Here is an 18,851-nt window from a genome sequence, read left to right as displayed (position 1 = left end):
AGGCACCAAAATCATGTGCAACAGCGTTACCTACATCTGCCACGGCCCCTCCACCCCACACATGCCGGCTCATTCTGCACCCCTCCTGTCACCTCATGTCTTTTCTTTTCTTCTGTTGAACGTAGTTTTCTTTTCTGTTGCAATCGTGGCCAGTATACATGTCTGCTGTCTCCCAGTTCCAATGAGAACAAAAAGACAACCCCAGCCTTCTCCAGATAACCAGTGTGTCACACATGTACCTGAACTCCCACCACATGCATGTAGCAGACTTATACAGCCCTAATGTCCCTGGAAGGTGTGACTTCTGTATAGGGCCGAAGCCCAGCCCCCAGCTGTGTCTCCACCCTCTTTCCCGTTCCCTGCATGTGGAGATGCTAAGAATGTGCTTCAGGGGTGTCGGGGGCAGGGGGGTGTAATAGGTCAGCGGCACAGCACTTACCTAGCATGCAAAAGAAAGGCCCTGGGTCCTTTTCTATCCCCTGCGCTACAAAACAAAGAACTTGCTCCAACCAGGGCTTCCTGGTCCTCAAGCCCATCATACAGGGGGGCTCGTCCCTTCCGACATTTCTCCCTACTCTCTGCTAACTCCAACACAAAAAGATGAATAGACACCTGCCCCGTCCCACATAGCTCTTGCTTTGGAACCTAATCCTGCCTGGGTCCCTGTCCTCTCCCTCCCAGCTGGAGCACTCTTCATAGACCTCAGCTAACCCGTGCAACATCAGGGATGAAGCCAGTGAGGCAGCCTCTCCGACTTCCACCAGACTCAAACCCAGTGCCAGTCTCCCTCACAGACCCTGGGACTTGTTTCTAGTGCCCAGGAGTGCCCACCTACTGGGACAAATTAACCCCGCTGGGATTTGTTTTTAAGCCTCATTATGATTGCCAGATCAATCCAAAGCTGGGGAGCTTTTAGGTTTTTGGTTTGATTTTTTTTTTTAAATAGGAAAAAAAAAAAAGGAGCTTTTTGACAATTGGATTGGAGATACTGGTTTGGGGCACATGACTTTTTGCTTGTACAATAAAGATACATTGTGCTTGTGGGGACTCAGAGGCCATGTCTGTGGTAGGGACTATTGTCATTCCCACTCCTTGCATAGGGGCACACAGTGGGTCATCCTTCTCAAGGTGGACGGGTCCAGGGCTTGTGGCGATGTGCAAGTATCAGGGGCTTCTTGGCATCTTCTCCTCTGTTCAGTAGTCTGCCCGTTTGTGGCAGGGTGACATCTGGCTTGCAGTGGGTCTCTCTAGCGTCTTCTGGTCAGTTGTTGAGTTGAGGATGAGAAGGGCTGGGAGGTCTTCCTCCTGCCAGCCTCATTCTGGCACCTGCCTGCCTGAGGCCTCTCCTGCTGTGCCTTGTGGGCACACAACTCACGTGAGAACGGTCACTGGGTGTGAACGCAACTGGAACTCTGGGTGCATCCTGTCCCCAGGGCAGAGCACGTGGTAATTTGTCACAGTGACCACAGTCACATGAGAGCAGTTTTTGTATCTCAGGTCGTGTTTTTAAATGGTGTTCATTGGTTTTATTGTGAGTTATTGGCCTGAGATTAAAACACACACACACACACACACACACACACACACACACACACACACACAGAGAGAGGAGAGGGGACATCTGAGCAGGCTTGGCCAGGTGGTTTCAGATGTGGTGCTACCCGTGTGTAGTTTGCTGGTTCATAGTCTGGCCTGCCAAACCAGGCTGGACTGGCTCAGCACTCTAGGGCCCCTATATGTTCTCAGGTGGCTGCCAGGCAGGGCCCAGGTGGGTCCCTACTCCGGCCCCTCTCATTGTGATTCATTGTGATACACAGTACCGAGAGTCTTGTGCCAGCCCACTCTATGGAAATGAAGACCCAAAGGCCCTTTTATCCCTCATGCTGCTGGCCTCTGAGCTTTAGGGATCCAGGCCTCTCACTAAGATGTCCATTTGTCTGTCTGTGTGATGGTTTCTGGGCAACCTGCAGAGTGTCCTGAAGAGGAGATGTGAACCTGGAGTGTGGGGAGAGCAGTGCTTCATGAGCATGAGAGGACGAGTAGCAGAAGGAGGGAGCCTGGCCAAGAGCCTGCGAGGAGAGAAGGCCTTTGCAGACAGAGTGTGCAGGCAGCTGCTAAGATACTCAGAGTATGCCTACCTCTTTGAAGCTGTGTGATTAGGGGTGACCTTGATCAACCTAGAGGGCATCAGCTCACAGCTTTGGTGTGTGACGCCCCAACTTCCTAGATACAGGAGGCTCCAGGAAAACAAAATATTCTTTAAACGTTGAGTACAGAAAGATCTGGGCTTCCACAAAGCCCAGAGAAGGAAAGAGCCCCTGAAGGTCAGGTTGTGCTCGGGTCACTGGGTGAACTGGGGGACCTGTCTCTGGTGGAGCCAGGCAGAGTCATAGAGCGCTCCAAAGGCAGATTTGAACCTGAGACAAGAGGGAGGTGGAAATAGGCTATGGGTAGAGAGAAGACCTTGTCTTAGTCAGTGCTCTATCACTGTAAAAAGACACCATGACCACAGAAAATCTTATAAAATAAAACGTTTGTTTGAGGCTTGCTTAGAGTTCTGGAGTTTCAGTTGTCGACCTGGCGGGGAACATAGCAGCCCACAGGCAGACGTGGTACTGGAGAAGCAGCTGAGAGGTCTATATCTGGGTCTGCAGGCAGTAGGAAGAGAGAGACACCGGGCCTGACTTGGGCTTTTTTTTTTTTTTTTTTTTAATTTAATTATGTATTATGCATGTAGGCCAGAAGAGGTCACCAGATCTCATTATCGTTGGTTGTGAGCCACCATGTGGTTGCTGGGAATTGAACTCAAGACCTCTAGAAGAGCAGACAGTGTTCTTAACGGCTGAGCCATCTCTCCAACACCCACCCCCATTTCTCTCTCTCTCTCTCTCTCTCTCTCTCTCTCTCTCTCTCTCTCTCTCTCTCTCTCCCTACCTACCTACCTACCTACCTACCTACCTACCTACCAACCAAGCTGGCTTGGGCTTTTGAAACCCCAAAGCCCATTTCCAGTGACACATTTCCTCCAACAAGGCCACACCCACTCCAACAAGGCCACACCTCCTAATCCTTCTCAAGTAGTTCCACTCGCTGATGAGTAAGCATTCAAGTACATGAGCCTACAGAGACCATTCTTACTCAGGCCACCACAAGCCTCCAGGGAGGGTAGATCCTAAATCAGTTCCCTTCTCCCAGCCTGGGCAGGGTCCTGGCACAGACCCAGCAATGCACTTGCTTGTCCCTCTCTGTGTTAAACAGTGCCACCATGCTTACTCTAAAGAACAACTATCCGTAAGAGAAGAGGTGTGAGCCGGAAGCCAAGGCCACACTTGGGCTCCCGTAGGTGAGAGACCGTTGGTACAGCCTACCAACAGATGCTCAGGCAGGCATGGCCACCTCTCGTTTCTTGCTGCGGCTTAAGAAACATGAGATCTCATGATGTATCACTTCATCCTGTTCTCATTTGCCGTCTCACGGACCCTCTTAAGCCCTCCCAGCCCTCTTCCACTTTGGATTGTTCTTATCTCTTACTGGCGAGAGCGGTGAGAGAGAATACAGTGAGGTCCCCAACAGAGCACAAGAGAGACAGCATCCCAACTCTGTAACCTAGGCTTACCACAGAGGACTGTGTATGCAGATGTGTAAGCTCCAGGCTCTGTAAGACCCGGGGATATGCAGCTCAAAGCCAACTGAGCCACCCTGCACTGATGGTAGCCATCTTGTTTCTGAGCTGATGCTTCGTGGGTAGTTTTTAGTTATTTTCTCTACTTGTGAATAAGATTATCCCTTATAGAGACAGTTCTGAGGGATCTTTGCCTTGGACATCAGGGTAGTGTGGAGGTGTGCAGGGCTAGCGGTCTGTAGTCAGAACTGGCCTATGGGCATGCTGTGTGGGAGCCACTTGGTACCATGAGGGCTGTCTCCACGGAGGCCTGTTCTTGTGAACCTCATCGATGATATTTGAATACCGAGATTCAGAGAACAGATGTGAGGATTTGCTCCAGGCTGCAGCCACTCTTAAGTGTCTGTCCTAGTCTTTCACTCTGAGATTTACATCTGCCATGCTTGAGAAGTCCTTGTCACCAGCCAAGGCCCTGGCTGTGGATGGTGGAGAGGATGTGCTGTCAACCCAGCAGTGGTGCATGGTTTGAACCATCTCCTTATGCAGAAACCTCACCTCACTGCAGGGACCAGTAGGTGTCTGAGGAGACTAGGATAGGACTGGTTGAAACCATCCTGCCTCTGCTGGCTTGATTACTCACCTAGTGCCATCCTAAGTAGCGAGAGTCTGCCGGTCCCGATCCTGGCACAGTGGAGGTGGGGGCCAACTTCGTTCATCAGATGCCCCAGGCAGAGATGGTGTCTGTGGTTACTGAGTGCCATGTAGGAATCCGCAGGGCTGTCGGCATGGTGCTGGATACTCCCCCGAGGTTCAGCATCAATGCAGAGAGCAGTGCGGTGTTAGTGTTGACAGAATGACAGACACTGATTTGTCTAGAGGCTGGTGCTGTGTACCCTGGGCATCTGGGGCCAGTCCAGGAGGGATATGGAGGGGTGAGCTAATGACCATAGTCACCTGAGTCTGGTGACAGCCACAGCCAGTCCATCTGGCACACTATGAACTATGACAATAGCCAGGACTGAGTCCCCAATCCACAGCCCCATTTCCTGCAAAAGTAGACTGGGATTCCATCCCTGCAATACATGTTGTCTTTCCAGATCCCTCCTGTCTAGCACCCTTCTTTCTATTTGGAAATTGAATTGTTTGACAAAACACCTCAACCCCCTCCCCTCAACTGTAGCCTTAAAGACCATATAGAATAAACTCAAATTAAAGTCCATTGCAGCTGTACTTCAGATCCAACACACACCTTGGGTTCCACGAACTCTGGCCAAGGGGTGGCCAGCACTTCTGCCCTATCCCTCAGGGTAAGAGTACCAGCCCTAGAAAAGTTGTAAATGTTCAGATTTCCCAAACCTCTAGCCTGGCTGACTTGTGAGTGAGCCAGTGCCATAGGTGAGACCACCGTTAGGACTGGGGGACTCTAAGGGCTGGAGTACAGACCTGCTATGCTAGTGTGGCTTTGCCAAGTGACCTTGGGGAAGTCTGAGCTCTTCCTTGCCAGTTATACCTCCTAGAGTAAGCCACAGGTTAAGATAGAATGGCAGCACCTACTCTGTAGCCCAGGCTGGCCCTGGGTTCCTGGGTTACTCCACTCCTCTAGATACTGCCAGATGTCACATTCTGTATGTTGTCCACCCAACCCTAGATGGGCTCAGGGCAGTGGGGCTAGACCTGTTTAGTGGTGGTCCAATAACAGTGTTTCTCATGCCCCTGGGGAAACTATAGAAAAGAGGTACAGTGTCTCCCAAAATCCGTATCAACCCCAAGATAGGTTCTAATGTCCCTGTTAGGTGTCCCTGTATGACCTGGTCCAAGGCAGCCATCTGGGATCCAGAATTGGCCTCAGACCTGCAAAACAATGTATCTTTTTGCACTTGGAAAACCTCTGGTGGCCTTGCTGGCCAGCCCAGGCTGAACCTGGCTCCATTCAGGGACCCCATGGCTGACTTTCAGTGGGTTCCCCTGCCTCAACCAGTGGGGCTCCTAAAGGCCTGGTGTTTGAAACCCAAGCAGTGAGATCTACAACTATTTTTTTTTTTTTGGTTTGGTTTTTTTCTGCTTTTCTTTTTTTCTTTCTCTTTTTCTGGAATATACTTTTAGAGACAAAACACTTCTCCCTGGAGCTTGGAGGCTTGCCCTGGTACCTCTGCCTCCTCAGCGAAGCCCATGAGAGCCTGCACACGAACTCTGGGGATGTCACCCCGTTCTCCCAGGCCAGGCTGGCCTCCCTCTCCGACCGCTACCTGTGTCTGTCCCCCCTCCCTGCACACTGATGACTTTTGCTTACATGTGGTAGCGTGATCGGTGTGTGCTGTTCTGCCTAACCCTGTGGTCTTGTGTCCTTTGTTCTTCCCTTACAGGGTCAGCCCTGAAGCGTCTCTGCCTAGGCAAAGAACACAGCAGTAGTAATTATCTGGGTTTTTTTTTTTTAACCTCCTCTGTCCCCTCTCATTGCATGGGCTTTGTCGTGGCTAGCGCGCGTCAGGGCCTCCCACAAAAGTGTGGCCTGCTCTGCACCTGACCCACAGGGCTCTGCTTTGCTTCTGCCTGTCTGGATAGCTGTTTCCTCCTAGCTCCTCTTTGTGTCTCCATGGCTCCTACAATGTGTGCTATCTTGCCAGTCACCTCTTATTAGGCCTGTCCTTCTCTACGGCGTCCATTGATGGCTGTTTATTAATTGGGACCTTTTCCAAAACCTTAGGCATCAGCGCTAACGATGAATGCTTCCCCAAGAAGGGATACCAAGGCTGAATGGGTATTAGTCAACCTGGGCCGCTCACACACACACACCCCTCTGCTCTCCCTTGTCTGTTTATTTTTAATTTTCCCACCCCTGTTTTTTGTTTCGTTTTGTTTTGTTTCTGGCTGAAAACCTCATATAGCGGTAGCTGTCTGTTGAGTCTCATCACTAACGTGTAGTCCTTCGTCCGTGCCTCCCCATCATTGGCCACTAAAGTTCACTACATTTTGGAACAGCTTGTTTGAAGAGATGGTCATTAGCTGTTTGGGGTTTTTTGTTCTTCGGTTTTTTTTTTCTGAGGCGTGTATAATTGGCTTATTCAAAATTGCTAGGTGGAATTATGTGCGTTGGGAGGCCAAGGAGGGGAGGAGAAAAATCAACAAGTCCTGTGTTTGGCCATTAAAACAGTCTCTCAGTGAGGCAAACAAGCTATCTAGTCAGGGGACCGGTTCCCAGCTCCCTGCCTCCCAGTATCACCTAGCTGTGGCTTAGAGGGTGTGGAGCCTGCCTAAGGGACTCGGGGTATGATATCTTTCATTACCACCTTCCCAAATGCTCTGATAAGAAAAGGCACCATCTCCTTATCTTGATTCCAAACTGCTAAACAATCGGAATACACAAGAGCACAATGTCCAGGGGGTGCCGGAAGGCTGGTGGCGGTGCTCCTCTGTTGAGCATTCTAAAAAGTAAGCCTGAGAACCTGACCCTGTCCCTGGGATGCCAGTGTCCATGTGTGTCAGGCTGTGCCCCCTGAATCTGGCTATAGGTAGCATGAACTACCCATGCTCTCACATGTGGATCTAACGGGACATGCAGTGGTGGGCCTAGGGTAGACTCTTCATGGAGACTGTCAACTGTTCAGGGTCCCCTTCCCTGGCCTAACTTAAAAAAACTAAACCACTTAAACTGGCATAGCCCAGTCACCCGGTAGCCTCACAGGGTCCTCATGGTGTCTAGCACCAGGTAGCAAAGCCCCCTGATACAGACCGCCTCTTGAAGCAAGGTGTTGCTTGGCCAGAGTAGGCCATTGATTTGTCCCAGCTGTCATGTGAGAATGACTGTGGCCAGCCTGTCAGTGGTGCCAGGTGAGTGTGTGGCGTCACCAATCCTGGCCTATATGACTCCCCAGGGTCTTCCACCAGCAGCCTGGCCCCAGGCCCTGAGCCAGGTCCCCAGCCCACCCTGCACGTCCAGGCGCAGGTGAACAACAGCAACAACAAGAAGGGCACCTTCACGGATGATCTGCACAAGCTGGTGGATGAGTGGACAACGAAGACAGTGGGGGCGGCGCAAGTGAAGCCCACGCTCAACCAGCTGAAGCAGACGCAGAAGCTGCATGACATGGAGGCCTCTGGAGAGGCTCGGGCTGTGAGTGATCATGGGCACTGGTTCTACCAGGAGGGATATGGTAGTAGGCATGGTGGCTGTGGCCATGAGCCGTTGCCAGAATCCTGGATGCCAGATGGCAAAATCCTGCTAAATGGCTTTCAAGGTCAGGGTCCATCTTGTCCGAAAGAATTAGGCCTTTTGCCCCTGTGATGAGCAGGAGGTCAGAATGACGTCCTGTGGTCCTTGTGACCAGCAGGGGACAGGTTTGAGTCTGTGACTCTAGAACTCGGGTACACCAGAATCCCTGAGCTAGATAGCCCGAAGTCTGTCTACACTCTGTGGACAGACACACCTCCATCTGCATGATGTCCATCTGGCTCTGGGCTGTAGAGAGGGCAGGTGTACCTCATTCCTGAGTGGCAACTGCATCCATGTGGGGCCAACACAGGGCAGAGCCAAGAGCCCACCCTCGAAGGCGTTGGCACATAGTAAGTCTTTGGCAGAGCTGGTTGTAGGCGTGTCCCCACTTTTCCAGCATTCTGGAGGAGTGTGTGGAAGATTGGTGTTATTTCTGCTTTAAGTGACTCGTGAAGTTCATGGGTGAATCCATCTGGGCTGAAGGATCGTGTGGGTGTTGTTTTCAGGGTGGAAAACATCCCTCTGTGATCTTGGGCTGTGAAGCTTTTCAAACACACATGGAGTTGGAGGACTGCAGTGAACACTGCACACCCCAGCCTGGGCTATAAGAGTTGCTGGTGGAACTACGCACACATCCGTCCTTCTCTAGGAGAAGGCTTGCCTTAGGAACCCTGTTTCTTTTCCAGTTCTAACACCATTTGGGTGTTCTGTCACATCTTGACAGTTTTGTTAAATTTTGTTTCCTCGGTAATTGTTAACCTTGTCCCTAAGTTTACCTAAGTTTTCAAATCAGTCACCATGTAATCATTTAGCAGTGTGTTCGATCCCCGCTGTTTGTCATTCCCAAGTTGGTGGTTTCTGACTCCCCAGTTCTGTGTGTCTGTTCTTCCTTCCCTTCCTGCCTTTTGTACTTACCTCTTAAGGTTTTGTTAATTTCGTGCAACCATGTTACATTTGATGGTATTCTTTGTTGTGTATCTCATTCGTTTCAAACTTATTTCATTGTTTCTGTCTGTGGCTTAACCTTCTCTAGAAAGATTCTTGGGCTCCACTGTGAGTCAGTGGCAGAGTGTTTATGAGGATGCTGGATTGGGTTCCCAGCACTAGAGTAAGAAAGAAAAAAACATCTTAATCTGGCTAGGCCACTGATTCTAGCATTTCTAGTTCTTGCAGATGACCCAAGTTTGGTTCCCGGCACCCACGTCTGGAGGCTCACAATAGCTTATAACTCCAGCTCCAGAATGTTTAGGGCTCTCTTCTGGCTCTTCTAGACACCTCAAGATACACACACACACACACACACACACACACACACCACACACACACATACACACACCCAAACACACCACACCAACACACATAACAACCCACATACACACACACACCACACACACACATATACACACACACACACACACACACACACACACACACACACACACACACACACACACACACACACACACACATACACACACACACACACACACACACACACACACACACACACATACACACACATACACACACACACACACACACAAAATAAATTTTTAAAATGTTTACAGTTCTCAGCCAAACTTTTCAATGCCGTATCTTATTTATGCTGCATCTTCTGGATTTCTGTTTCTTTCCCCTCTACTTTGCTCCTTGGTTCCTTGCGTTGCCCTGTGATGTTTTAATTTTGAAGAACATTGGGATGAAAAAATTGTTTGTGAAAATAATTTGAGATCTTTTTATGTCAAATTCAGATTTTTCTTTTATTGTCTTGTATTTGTCTTTGATTTGTTTTTAACAGGCATCTTCTATAAAGTGCCTGGTCAGGGTTGACTTCTCTTTTTATTAATGGTCTGTGGGAGTCTGCTGTGTCTGTTTTGTCTTATGTGACTCATATGTGCCTTATCCCCCCACCATGTATGTATGTGTGTGTGTGTGTGTGTGTGTGTGTGTGTGTGTGTGTGTGTATTATATGTATTAGCCTGCTTGTATGTGAACATGTATATGGAGGCCAAACATTAACATGTAATGTTTTCTCTATCTATCTCCACCTTAGCTTTTAGGAGACAAAGTCTCTTTCACGGAGTCTGATGCTCACCGACTAGCTAGACCTCGTGGCCAGCGAGCTATAGGAATCCACTTGTCTCTGCCCTTCCCCCACACTAAGTGCCACACACCTGGCTGAGGTGCTAGGACTCTGAACTCATGTTTACACACAGGACCTCTCACAGACCCTTCTTTGACTTTCTTAGAGGTGATTGTAAAGTAGAAGAGGTTAAATTTGGTTGTTTTTTATGTTTTTCTATTTAGCTGTTGTATACCTATGTGTCATGGTACACAGTCCTTGCCTTCCTCTAGCTTTGTTAAGCTGATTTAGAGGGATAGAAAGAGCATCTGCTATTGAACTTCAGGACGTCCATGGTTTTGATGAGCCCTAAGTGCTTGCAGGTTTTAGGTAACCCACTGGAGTGCCTCTTGGCAGTAGACTAAGTCTGTCAGTGAATTGGACAGATTTATCGTTATTACCAGTCTTACGTGTCCCTGTGAACTTGACATCTGTTTCTTTATATCTCTGTAGGGTGTTAATATCACTCATTAAATTCATCCTAAGGTGGTTAATGATTGGGAGGGCTGTTGTCATAAACTACACAGCTCTGGAAATATCATCTCCCAGTTGTATGTTTCTAGGACATGGAAATGTGACTGATTCTGGTACCTCGAAGCCTATGGTCCTGCTAAATTCGCTTGTTCAGCCATTCCTGTGGGGTTCTGTACACATCACCTTGTCATACGGTTTTCCTTTCCTTGTCTCATCTTGGCTGGGTCTCCTTGTTGTATTGACCAGAGGCATGAAGGAGCCCTGGGGGAACGGCCTAATGCTAACCCCTCAATAGGTATGGCTTCTGTCTCCACGGAGGCCTTCACTGCTGAGCGTGCCTTCTGTAAGGGATTAGGGAATATCTGTCCCACTTTGTATGGAGAAGCTAGCTGGTGTTCTATGTTATCTGTATGTTTGTGGTGCTTAGGAGAGAAGACAGGGCCTCCTCCTATGCACTAGGCAAGTGCTCACTGTGGAACTCTAAGTGTAGCCCTTCCAGTGGGGCTTACCCTGGAGTGAGGCGGAATCGAAGCCCGCTGGACTGTGATGTTAAATCTTCTATAGTTACTGTCTTCGGTTTCCCAAGTATTCCATTTAGGATGCTGTAGACTGCCAGTCCTTGATCTCTCTTGATGTAGTCATATCCAGTTCTGTCTTTAGAGGTGCTGCTTCTGGAAGCCATCAACTCCTTCCCTTGCCTCTAAGGCCAACATGCCTGAGAAACCAGAGGGCTGCCCCCAGAGTCCCCATCTCCCGGGCTATTATAGTTGCATCGTGCTACTAGGCCATCACACACAATGCCATGGTATCAACCGGGTGGAAATGTGTGGGTCACTTCTGTGCCTTTCCACACCCTGAAGGTTCTGCTCCAAACATGCTCTGGCTGGAGGACGGCTGCAGCTTATGACCCATGGCCACCTAGGCCTCTGTGTAGTGAGCAGGGGAGGGAGGCTAGCCATTCCCACACCAACACTTGGACAACACAAGGAGACCAACCAACTGACTGCAGCCCTCTGTGCCTTCTTCTTTGTTTCTGTGACTCACAGACAACTGTGCCTCGAGGAGGAGTGGCAACATCGTGTCTGACCCCAGCACCTGGCCCTCTGTCCAGCACAGCCATTCCTGGAGTCGCCCCAGCCCTGCCTGTGCCCACACCAGGTACTGTCCACTCCAGCCTCTTGGGCCCTCCTTGTGCACTGCCTCTGTGTCAGTATGGAGGCCTGTTCCCTGTTCCTGTGTCCTGGGGACCCTGGGTGGCCTCAGGGAACCCAGAGGAGTCTTGGAGCAGTCAGAGCCCCACTCAGGTCCCCGTGCTCCCAGTGTTTCTACGGCCACCTGTTATCAGCACTCCAGGCCCCCGGCTGCACATTACGTAGCCTCCTGCCCTGCCCCTGGCCAAGTGGAACACTCTGAAGCGTGTGAAGAACCCAGTTGTGGTTTGGCCTCCTCCTGGCTCCTCCACATGGGCGAGCCCCAGCCCAGGGGGCCATGAGAGGGCAGCAAGACACTTTCCCTGTTGCCTCAGACCCCATTACCCTTAGGTTCCTGCAGCCTACACAGGCAGTCCTCACTCACACCCACGGCCTGTCCTTGTGAGAGGGTTAGAACCCGGTCATCCCCCTGCAGCAGCTCAGTGCCTTGAATCCCAGCTTTTCTGTTTCCTGATGGAAATGCATACCTAAAAAGGCCATTGATCCGCGAGAGTGGGTTTCATCGCGGTTGATGTGCGTGTTGCTGTCTCCACTGTGTTACGTTGCCGAGGCGGGAGTGGGGTACAAGTGTGCGTCAGATAGCTAGTTAAGCGTGTGAAAAGCCTTCTTAAACAGAAGCAGAGGGGAACACTGACAATGTGACCTGCAAATGCAGGCCCCGCTCAGCCCTGATGGAGTGAGGTCACCCTGGGTGTCTTCAGTAACAGAGCCACAGGGTTCACCTGAAGTCGTTCTCCCTGTGAGGAGTGTCACCAGCTTTGTCGAGCCGTGAGGACCCTGCCAGGCGAATGTCCTGAGAGCCCTTGTAAGCACCATACAGACAAACCCCACCTTCCAGCTCAGGGGTCCCACTCACGTTCTTCCCTTTCCACGGTTGTCACAGAGGCCTGTGTTCTGCCCACCCCACCCTGCAAATTCCTCTCCAGGCCATCGTAGGCCAGCCTACTGAGGGGCGGAGCATTTCTGGAGGTTTCCATGACACTGGTCTGGGGGTGGGGGTGGGAGATGGAGGCTCCCTGACCCCCTCTGGGTGAATATTTTCTGCCTCCAGTTAGAGGGTGAGCTGCTTGAGGTGACAGCCCCCAACCCTGCTGTGAACTGTTCAGATCAGCCATACCCAGGAGAACCAGCTACATTATTTTGGTTTAAATGCACGATATTCCATCAATTCGGTTAGAATTGAATTTTCAGGGGACTTGTGCAAAGGCTTCTACCTGGCCACCATGCTGCAATAAGAGATTTCTGTCCTCTGTGTCTGGTCTGAACACCACCCAGGCCCACTTAGTAAAGCGGAGCCTGGGTCGTCTCGCCCCTCTTGTGCCCAAGTCCCCTCCTACTCTGACTATGCTAGTGGCATGGGATCCCCAAGAGTCTGTATGCGTGAAGGAGAAAAAAAATAAACGTTTGCTTGAAAATACTGTGAAACGGCAGCTTTTTTCTTGCCCTCTCTTCACATCAAAGCCAGGCTGACTGGCCTCGTAGAAGATAGTTATGGGTGGCTCACCTGGCCTGGCCTCTGCTTGGAGCCACTAGCCATGTGTCCTGTACCCCAGAGGACAGAGCTCATAGACCTGGGAGATGAGAACCAAGCCTCTGGTGGGGTTGCCGGTTGCTTGGCACTGGTACTGCTGTGTGGCCCGGAGCCCCTGTCACCAGGATGTTAGCCTGGTATTGCAGCCTACCCTGCAGTCTGTTGGCTGGTCCGCAAGCCACTGTGCCTGGGCAGGCATTGCTTTCAGAAGTGCAGGTAGAAAGGGTGAACCTCGCAGATGGCAGCCTGCATTTCCGATCTCGTTAGAACTGGCACTGGGTCCTAGAAAACCCAGGTTGTGTGAGTCATAGGAACTCCTGGTCCCTCCTCCCTCATGGTTGCTGGGGCTTCTCTTTCAGGCGCTTGAGCTTGTTAACTAGAGTTGGGCAAGGGCCAGCCTAGCTCATATGAGAGGCACTGGCCTTCCTGAGAAGCCTAGAACACTCTGAAAGATGCCGGTTTAGGGAAAGGCCCTGCCTTGTGGTTCGGCAAACCCTTAGGGGACTGCCTTGTTTGTGTGCACTGTAGATCTGGTCCGGACAACATGAGACTCATCCTGTCAGAGGTGCTATCTCAAGATCTAGCCCCAGGCGTGCTGCTTCTGTTCGGACCCCTGCAGCTGTACCACTGTGCCTCCCTTATCTTGGCACTGGCGCTAAGCAGAAGCAGAAATTGAGTGTCACTCTTTTCTGCCAGGGCTCCGAGGCCAGCTTAATCCAGAATGGTCCAGTGGAACAGGGGAGAGGCCTTGTCTTTCTGGGCTTACACGGTCATTGCCGAGTGTCTGGCTATTCTTAGAAGATATCCAGGTGGCAGTCAGCCCAGTTCTGTGCAGAGAACAGGGCTGACTGTCTGTACAGTGCACAGCCACCTACTGGCATGGCTCTGACCCTACCCTTCTTCCTTTGCTTTAGAAGTTCCTGGGAAAGGGGCCAGGTGCCTAGGCAGGGCTGTGTGCATAGGTACCAGGGTCCAGCCTTCGGTGAGAGCCAGTGCCTCAGAGGTCGGTAGTGAGCTGTGGCCATTTTGTTTTCTAGATCCTGAGAGTGAAAAGCCCGACTGAGCCGGCCCCTACACCAGGCCTACACTGCATCATCCAGGCGAAGAAGCAGCAGAGCCCAGGGCGGCCACCCCTCTAGTCCATTCACGCTGTTTTGTAACCACTTTCTAACCATTTTTTTATTCACAATTGGAAACACAAATGTAATGCAAGAATAAAACATATTTTGGGGGAGACAGGACTTTGGTATTTCAAACTTCCTCCTTTCCAGTGGACCTCTGGGCAGGTAGGAGGTAGAGATGAAGAGCTGGAGAGAGAGGTCAGTCAGCCCATTCTCTGCAAATCCCGGAGGCTCCTCACCAAGTGCCCCTTCTCAGATGCAGCTTCCACAGCTCCATGTCACATGGTCTGTTCTCTAGCCCAAGGAGACCAAAGTCATCTGCCCCCACCAAAGGGAGAGCGTCGTGGAGGTCTGAGAGAGAGCCTCCTTTCCAGAACCTGTGGGTGCCATCAGGAAAGAACCCTCTCGGGGGTGGAGGACAAGACCACCAGCTCCAGGGAGATCTATACTCTCCCATGATGGAGTATGTCAAAAGCTCACATAAAAACAAGCGGGAAACCAGGATGGGAAGATGGCTCAGTAGAATGTGTGACCCAAGTTCAATCCTCAAAGCCTAAATGAAAAGTCAGGTGTAGCGGCCCACATTTGTAATCACAGAGCTGTAGAGGTAGAAACAGATCCCTAGAACTCTCTGGGTTCTAGGCCAGCCTAGCCTACTTAGAGAGTTCTAAGCCAGTGGACGATGATGTCTCGGAGAGGTAAGCAGGCCTGGGGGAATGGCTCAGTGGGTCACACATTCACTTGCGTAAGCGTATGTACCAGAGTGATGATCCCTGGTGCTTGCCTGGTGATCTGCCAAACTGTTGGTTCAGTGAGAGACCGGTCTGAACAAAGTAGAGAGCCACAGAGACAGAAAATCCAGAGCTGACCTCTGACACCACAAGTGCACACACAAACACGTACACACACACACAAGTACACATATACACAAGAAGGGAGGTAGACAGCTGGTGAGGAGCCACCTTCGTGGGTCTCCTTGCCTCCGTGGATCACCTGCTGACGTCGTCCACACAGGCAAAGGGAGCAGAGATGATGGGGGTAAGGAAGCCCTGTGAGTGCATACAGTGAATGATCACACCAGGACCAGCTACAGGGAGTCAAATCGACTTCACTCGGGAGGATATTTAGACAATTTTGGGGACTGTGGGTAGGAACATCCAGGATGGGCAAAGGTCATTGGCCGAAGGCTTAGAGTACCAAAATACCTCAGCATGGGGAACCATTTCAAGAATCTCGGGTGCTAGCTGAATGGGTTCTTATCAGGATAAAGGAAGTTGATCTTGTAATTGAAGGCTAGGTGACATTCCATGGGGCTCTGTGTGTGTGTGTGTGTGTGTGTGTGTGTGTGTAGGGGGCAGTTGGTGTTCAACTACCGAGACAAGGTCGGAGAAGGAGAAATCCTGCCAATGAAGGGAATCCTCCATATTGTGCTGAGCCCCAGAAGGTTGAACAGTCGATGATAGACTTCAGCCTTAATGAGCAGAGTTTTCCCACAACTCATGACCTTGTTCTCTGGCTTCCACATACATGTGTACATGTGTATGTACACCCTCAGAAGAAAACCCACATCCTCTAAGTTGCCTTGACAGGAAAACATGCTGTGGAAATAATTTACGCAACCTATCCCTGCCCACAGGAGTGGGTCTGAGGCCGCCCCTAGGGTTTGTGAACATCAAAACATGACAAAGCTGGGTCTGGGTGGTGTTAGCCTCTAGGTGCATTTCAGGGTGTCCTCCAGCTGTGTATGGGAGCTGTTCCCAACACCTAGACTTTGTCATTACTAGAGGTCATCCCACCATCTCACATCCATCATGACCAAGTGCACAGCCCTTGAGATTTAAAGTTTTGCCTTGGAGATCTAGCTGATTCTCTAGGACTCAGGAAAAGCTAGAGCTTCACTTTTTCCCAAGATCCTCAGCATTTGAAATCGTGAGATTTCTACATCTGTCTCAAACATACAGGTAACTTGGTGTCTCAGGGCTTCTGCTGTGAACAGACACCATGACCAACTCTTACAAAGAACAGCGTTTCATTGGGGCTGCCTTACAGGGTCAGAGGTTCAGTCCATTATCATCAAGGTGGGAGCATGGCAGCCTCCAGCCAGGCATGGTGCAGGAGGAGCTGAGAGTTCTACATCTTCATCTGAAGGCTGCTAGGAAAAGACTAGCTTCTGGGCAGCTAGAACGAAGGTCTTAAAACTCACACCCACAGTGGCACACCTATTTCAACAGGGCCACCGCTCCTAATACAGCCAATCCCTGGGCTAAGCATATACAAACCACACATGGTGTCCTAAACCAGGAGTCCAGCCTTGACTTGTAGAAAACAAAGGCAAATGGTGCCTTAGTCATTCAGGGATGCCATGGGAAATACCACAGACGGGTTAGCCCACTTGCGTGCCACTTCACAGGGGCAGGAACACCCAAGATCAAGTACCTACGTATACTGTGGGTTAAACTGTAGAGCTTCTCTCTTGCTCTACATAGTAGCCATCTTGCTCTATGACCCCCATGGCCTTTCTCATACACAGAAAGATTGTATTTGTGCTCCTTATAGGATATCAGTCTTAGCAGGTAAGGGAACCCAATCTTTTTTTTAAAAAAGGATTTCAAGATTTTTATATTAAAACATGGCAACATAAGAACATATTTGAGAGCTCTTTACTAGTACTGTGTAAAAGTCGTTCAAGGATCCCACTCATAAAGGCTCCATCTCCCCATATATCTACATGGAGGTTGGGTCTTTGTTGTAGGAATTTAGGAGGGTATAGCATTCAGTAGATAAAATATGGTTCACTGAATTTTTGGCACATAATCCTTGGTAAGGCGGAGACTATCTATCTATACTTGTCTCCGCTTGTACCTCAAAGCTACCAAGTGAAAACCGAGTCTATAAAGAGAATAAGAGGAAGGAGGGGAGAAGTTCAAAGGCAGAAAATGTAGAGTAAGGAGCACCCTTTTCTGAGCTCTACATGGGCTCATGAGATGGAGCCCATGCAGCCCCTCCCCACAGAGTCATAGACTACACAGAACCATGGATGGCGGTCACCCACCAGGCCAGCCACACAAGGGTCAGTTGGCCAGACAGGGGCTGAGGGCTACAGAAGTCATTTTATAACTCATGGCTGTCAATTCATAGGAAATGTGGATCAGAGAATGGACAAGATCAGAATCAAACAGCCTAGTCAACTTAGACCTGACTATGGTGGTGACCACATTTTATAATGGTATATAAGTGGTCTGATTGGTTTAAAGGAATTGTCAGGTTAGAGTTCATAAACAAGCAAGATTCAAACATGTTGCCTATTAAAAAAAAATTAAAGACATGGGCTAAGGTAAAAGGTGAACATGGGCATACCATCCCAGTGAAAAGGGGTGGAAGTAGTTCTAAGAACTGGACTTTAAAGACACACAAAAGTAAAAGGCAGTCACCATCCTAACACTGTGGGTGGGTCTTAGAATGTCAATGCAGTTTTCATAGTGGGATATCGCCAATTAAGAAGCATTTTACAATGACAAAGGGGTCAGCCCACCGTGTTCCCACTGTTTGTGCACCAAAAGACAACACTTTGAAATGTGGGAGCAAAACTGACAAAACTGCAGAGAGAAATCCATGACAGTCCTTCCAATGTTCATCTTAGTCATGAATGTGACGAGAAGATGACAGCCACTTCCATCAAGAGTCTGGCCCAGTGTCTGACGCTTGCCCACAGCCTTCATTTTGCCTTCCCCTTTTGTACCCACCTGGGAAGTCTGAGAGGGTAGCATGGCTGTTTTTCACACTGGCAGGAATAAAAGCGTCACATCAACCTCTGAGGCTCCCGTCTACATGCCCTCAACTTGCCCTTCTCTGACCACTCTGAAAGCCCCTGGCCAGTCTCTTCTCCCTATCCTGTCCATTTAGAACCTACTTAGAAAGCCATTCTGTACCCCCTAGAAAGACTCACTATAGGGTTGTCAAGCCTCTTCGTCTCTTGGTGTGTGTGTGTGTGTGTGTGTGTGTGTGTGTGTGAGAGAGAGAGAGAGAGAGAGAGAGAGAGAGAGAGAGAGAGAGAGAGAGAGAGCCAGCCCATGGGTGTGCTCACCACTCTCAATATCCAGACACCATTTTGGGTTTAGGGTCATCCTGTGTCTCACTGAGAATATAGAAGACTTGAGCCCAACTACTGACCTTAAACACAAAGGCCTTATTGGTATTTCTAGAATGCTCCACCTGCAGACACAGCCCCACTTCCCCTTCCTTCCTTCCTTTTGTCCTCTCTTCCTTTCCTTCCTCTCCCTCTGGTATCCCCTACGTTTGTGGTTGTTGTTGGAGACTGAAGCCAGAGCCTCGCACAGTGGCAGGTGCTGTGTCACAGGCGTACACCCCCATCCCGACACAGAGTTCTTTATGTTCATATGATGTATGTATGAAGAGAATCATAGTCTGGAGTTAAAATAACCCATTACCTATTAAATAACACATTAAATATCTCTGGCAACCTATTTTAAAGGGTTCAACGAATATGTTCTCTGACCAGGAAAGGCTACATTTGAAGACAAGAATGGATCATTGTAAAAT

At 49.9% G+C, this 18,851-nt stretch overlaps 1 protein-coding gene across 1 annotated transcript in view; it reads left to right on the top strand.

Annotated features, from left to right (window-relative positions):
- Wnk2 (WNK lysine deficient protein kinase 2) overlaps nt 1–14,411 on the top strand; it is a 106,164-nt gene extending 91,753 nt beyond the window's left edge. Inside the window, 4 exon segments of the mRNA XM_032885292.1 lie at nt 5,986–6,030; nt 7,495–7,733; nt 11,475–11,586; nt 14,208–14,411. Coding sequence (XP_032741183.1) covers nt 5,986–6,030; nt 7,495–7,733; nt 11,475–11,586; nt 14,208–14,233 — 422 coding nt within the window. The 3' untranslated portion in view covers nt 14,234–14,411.
- The last annotated feature ends 4,440 nt before the right edge of the window (nt 14,412–18,851 follow it).

Source organism: Rattus rattus, chromosome 14 (assembly GCF_011064425.1).
Source record: "Rattus rattus isolate New Zealand chromosome 14, Rrattus_CSIRO_v1, whole genome shotgun sequence".
In the NCBI taxonomy this organism is placed as follows: Eukaryota; Metazoa; Chordata; class Mammalia; order Rodentia; family Muridae; genus Rattus; species Rattus rattus.
Note: the sequence above shows the minus strand (reverse complement) of the source record. Positions and strands in the feature narration are given on the sequence as shown.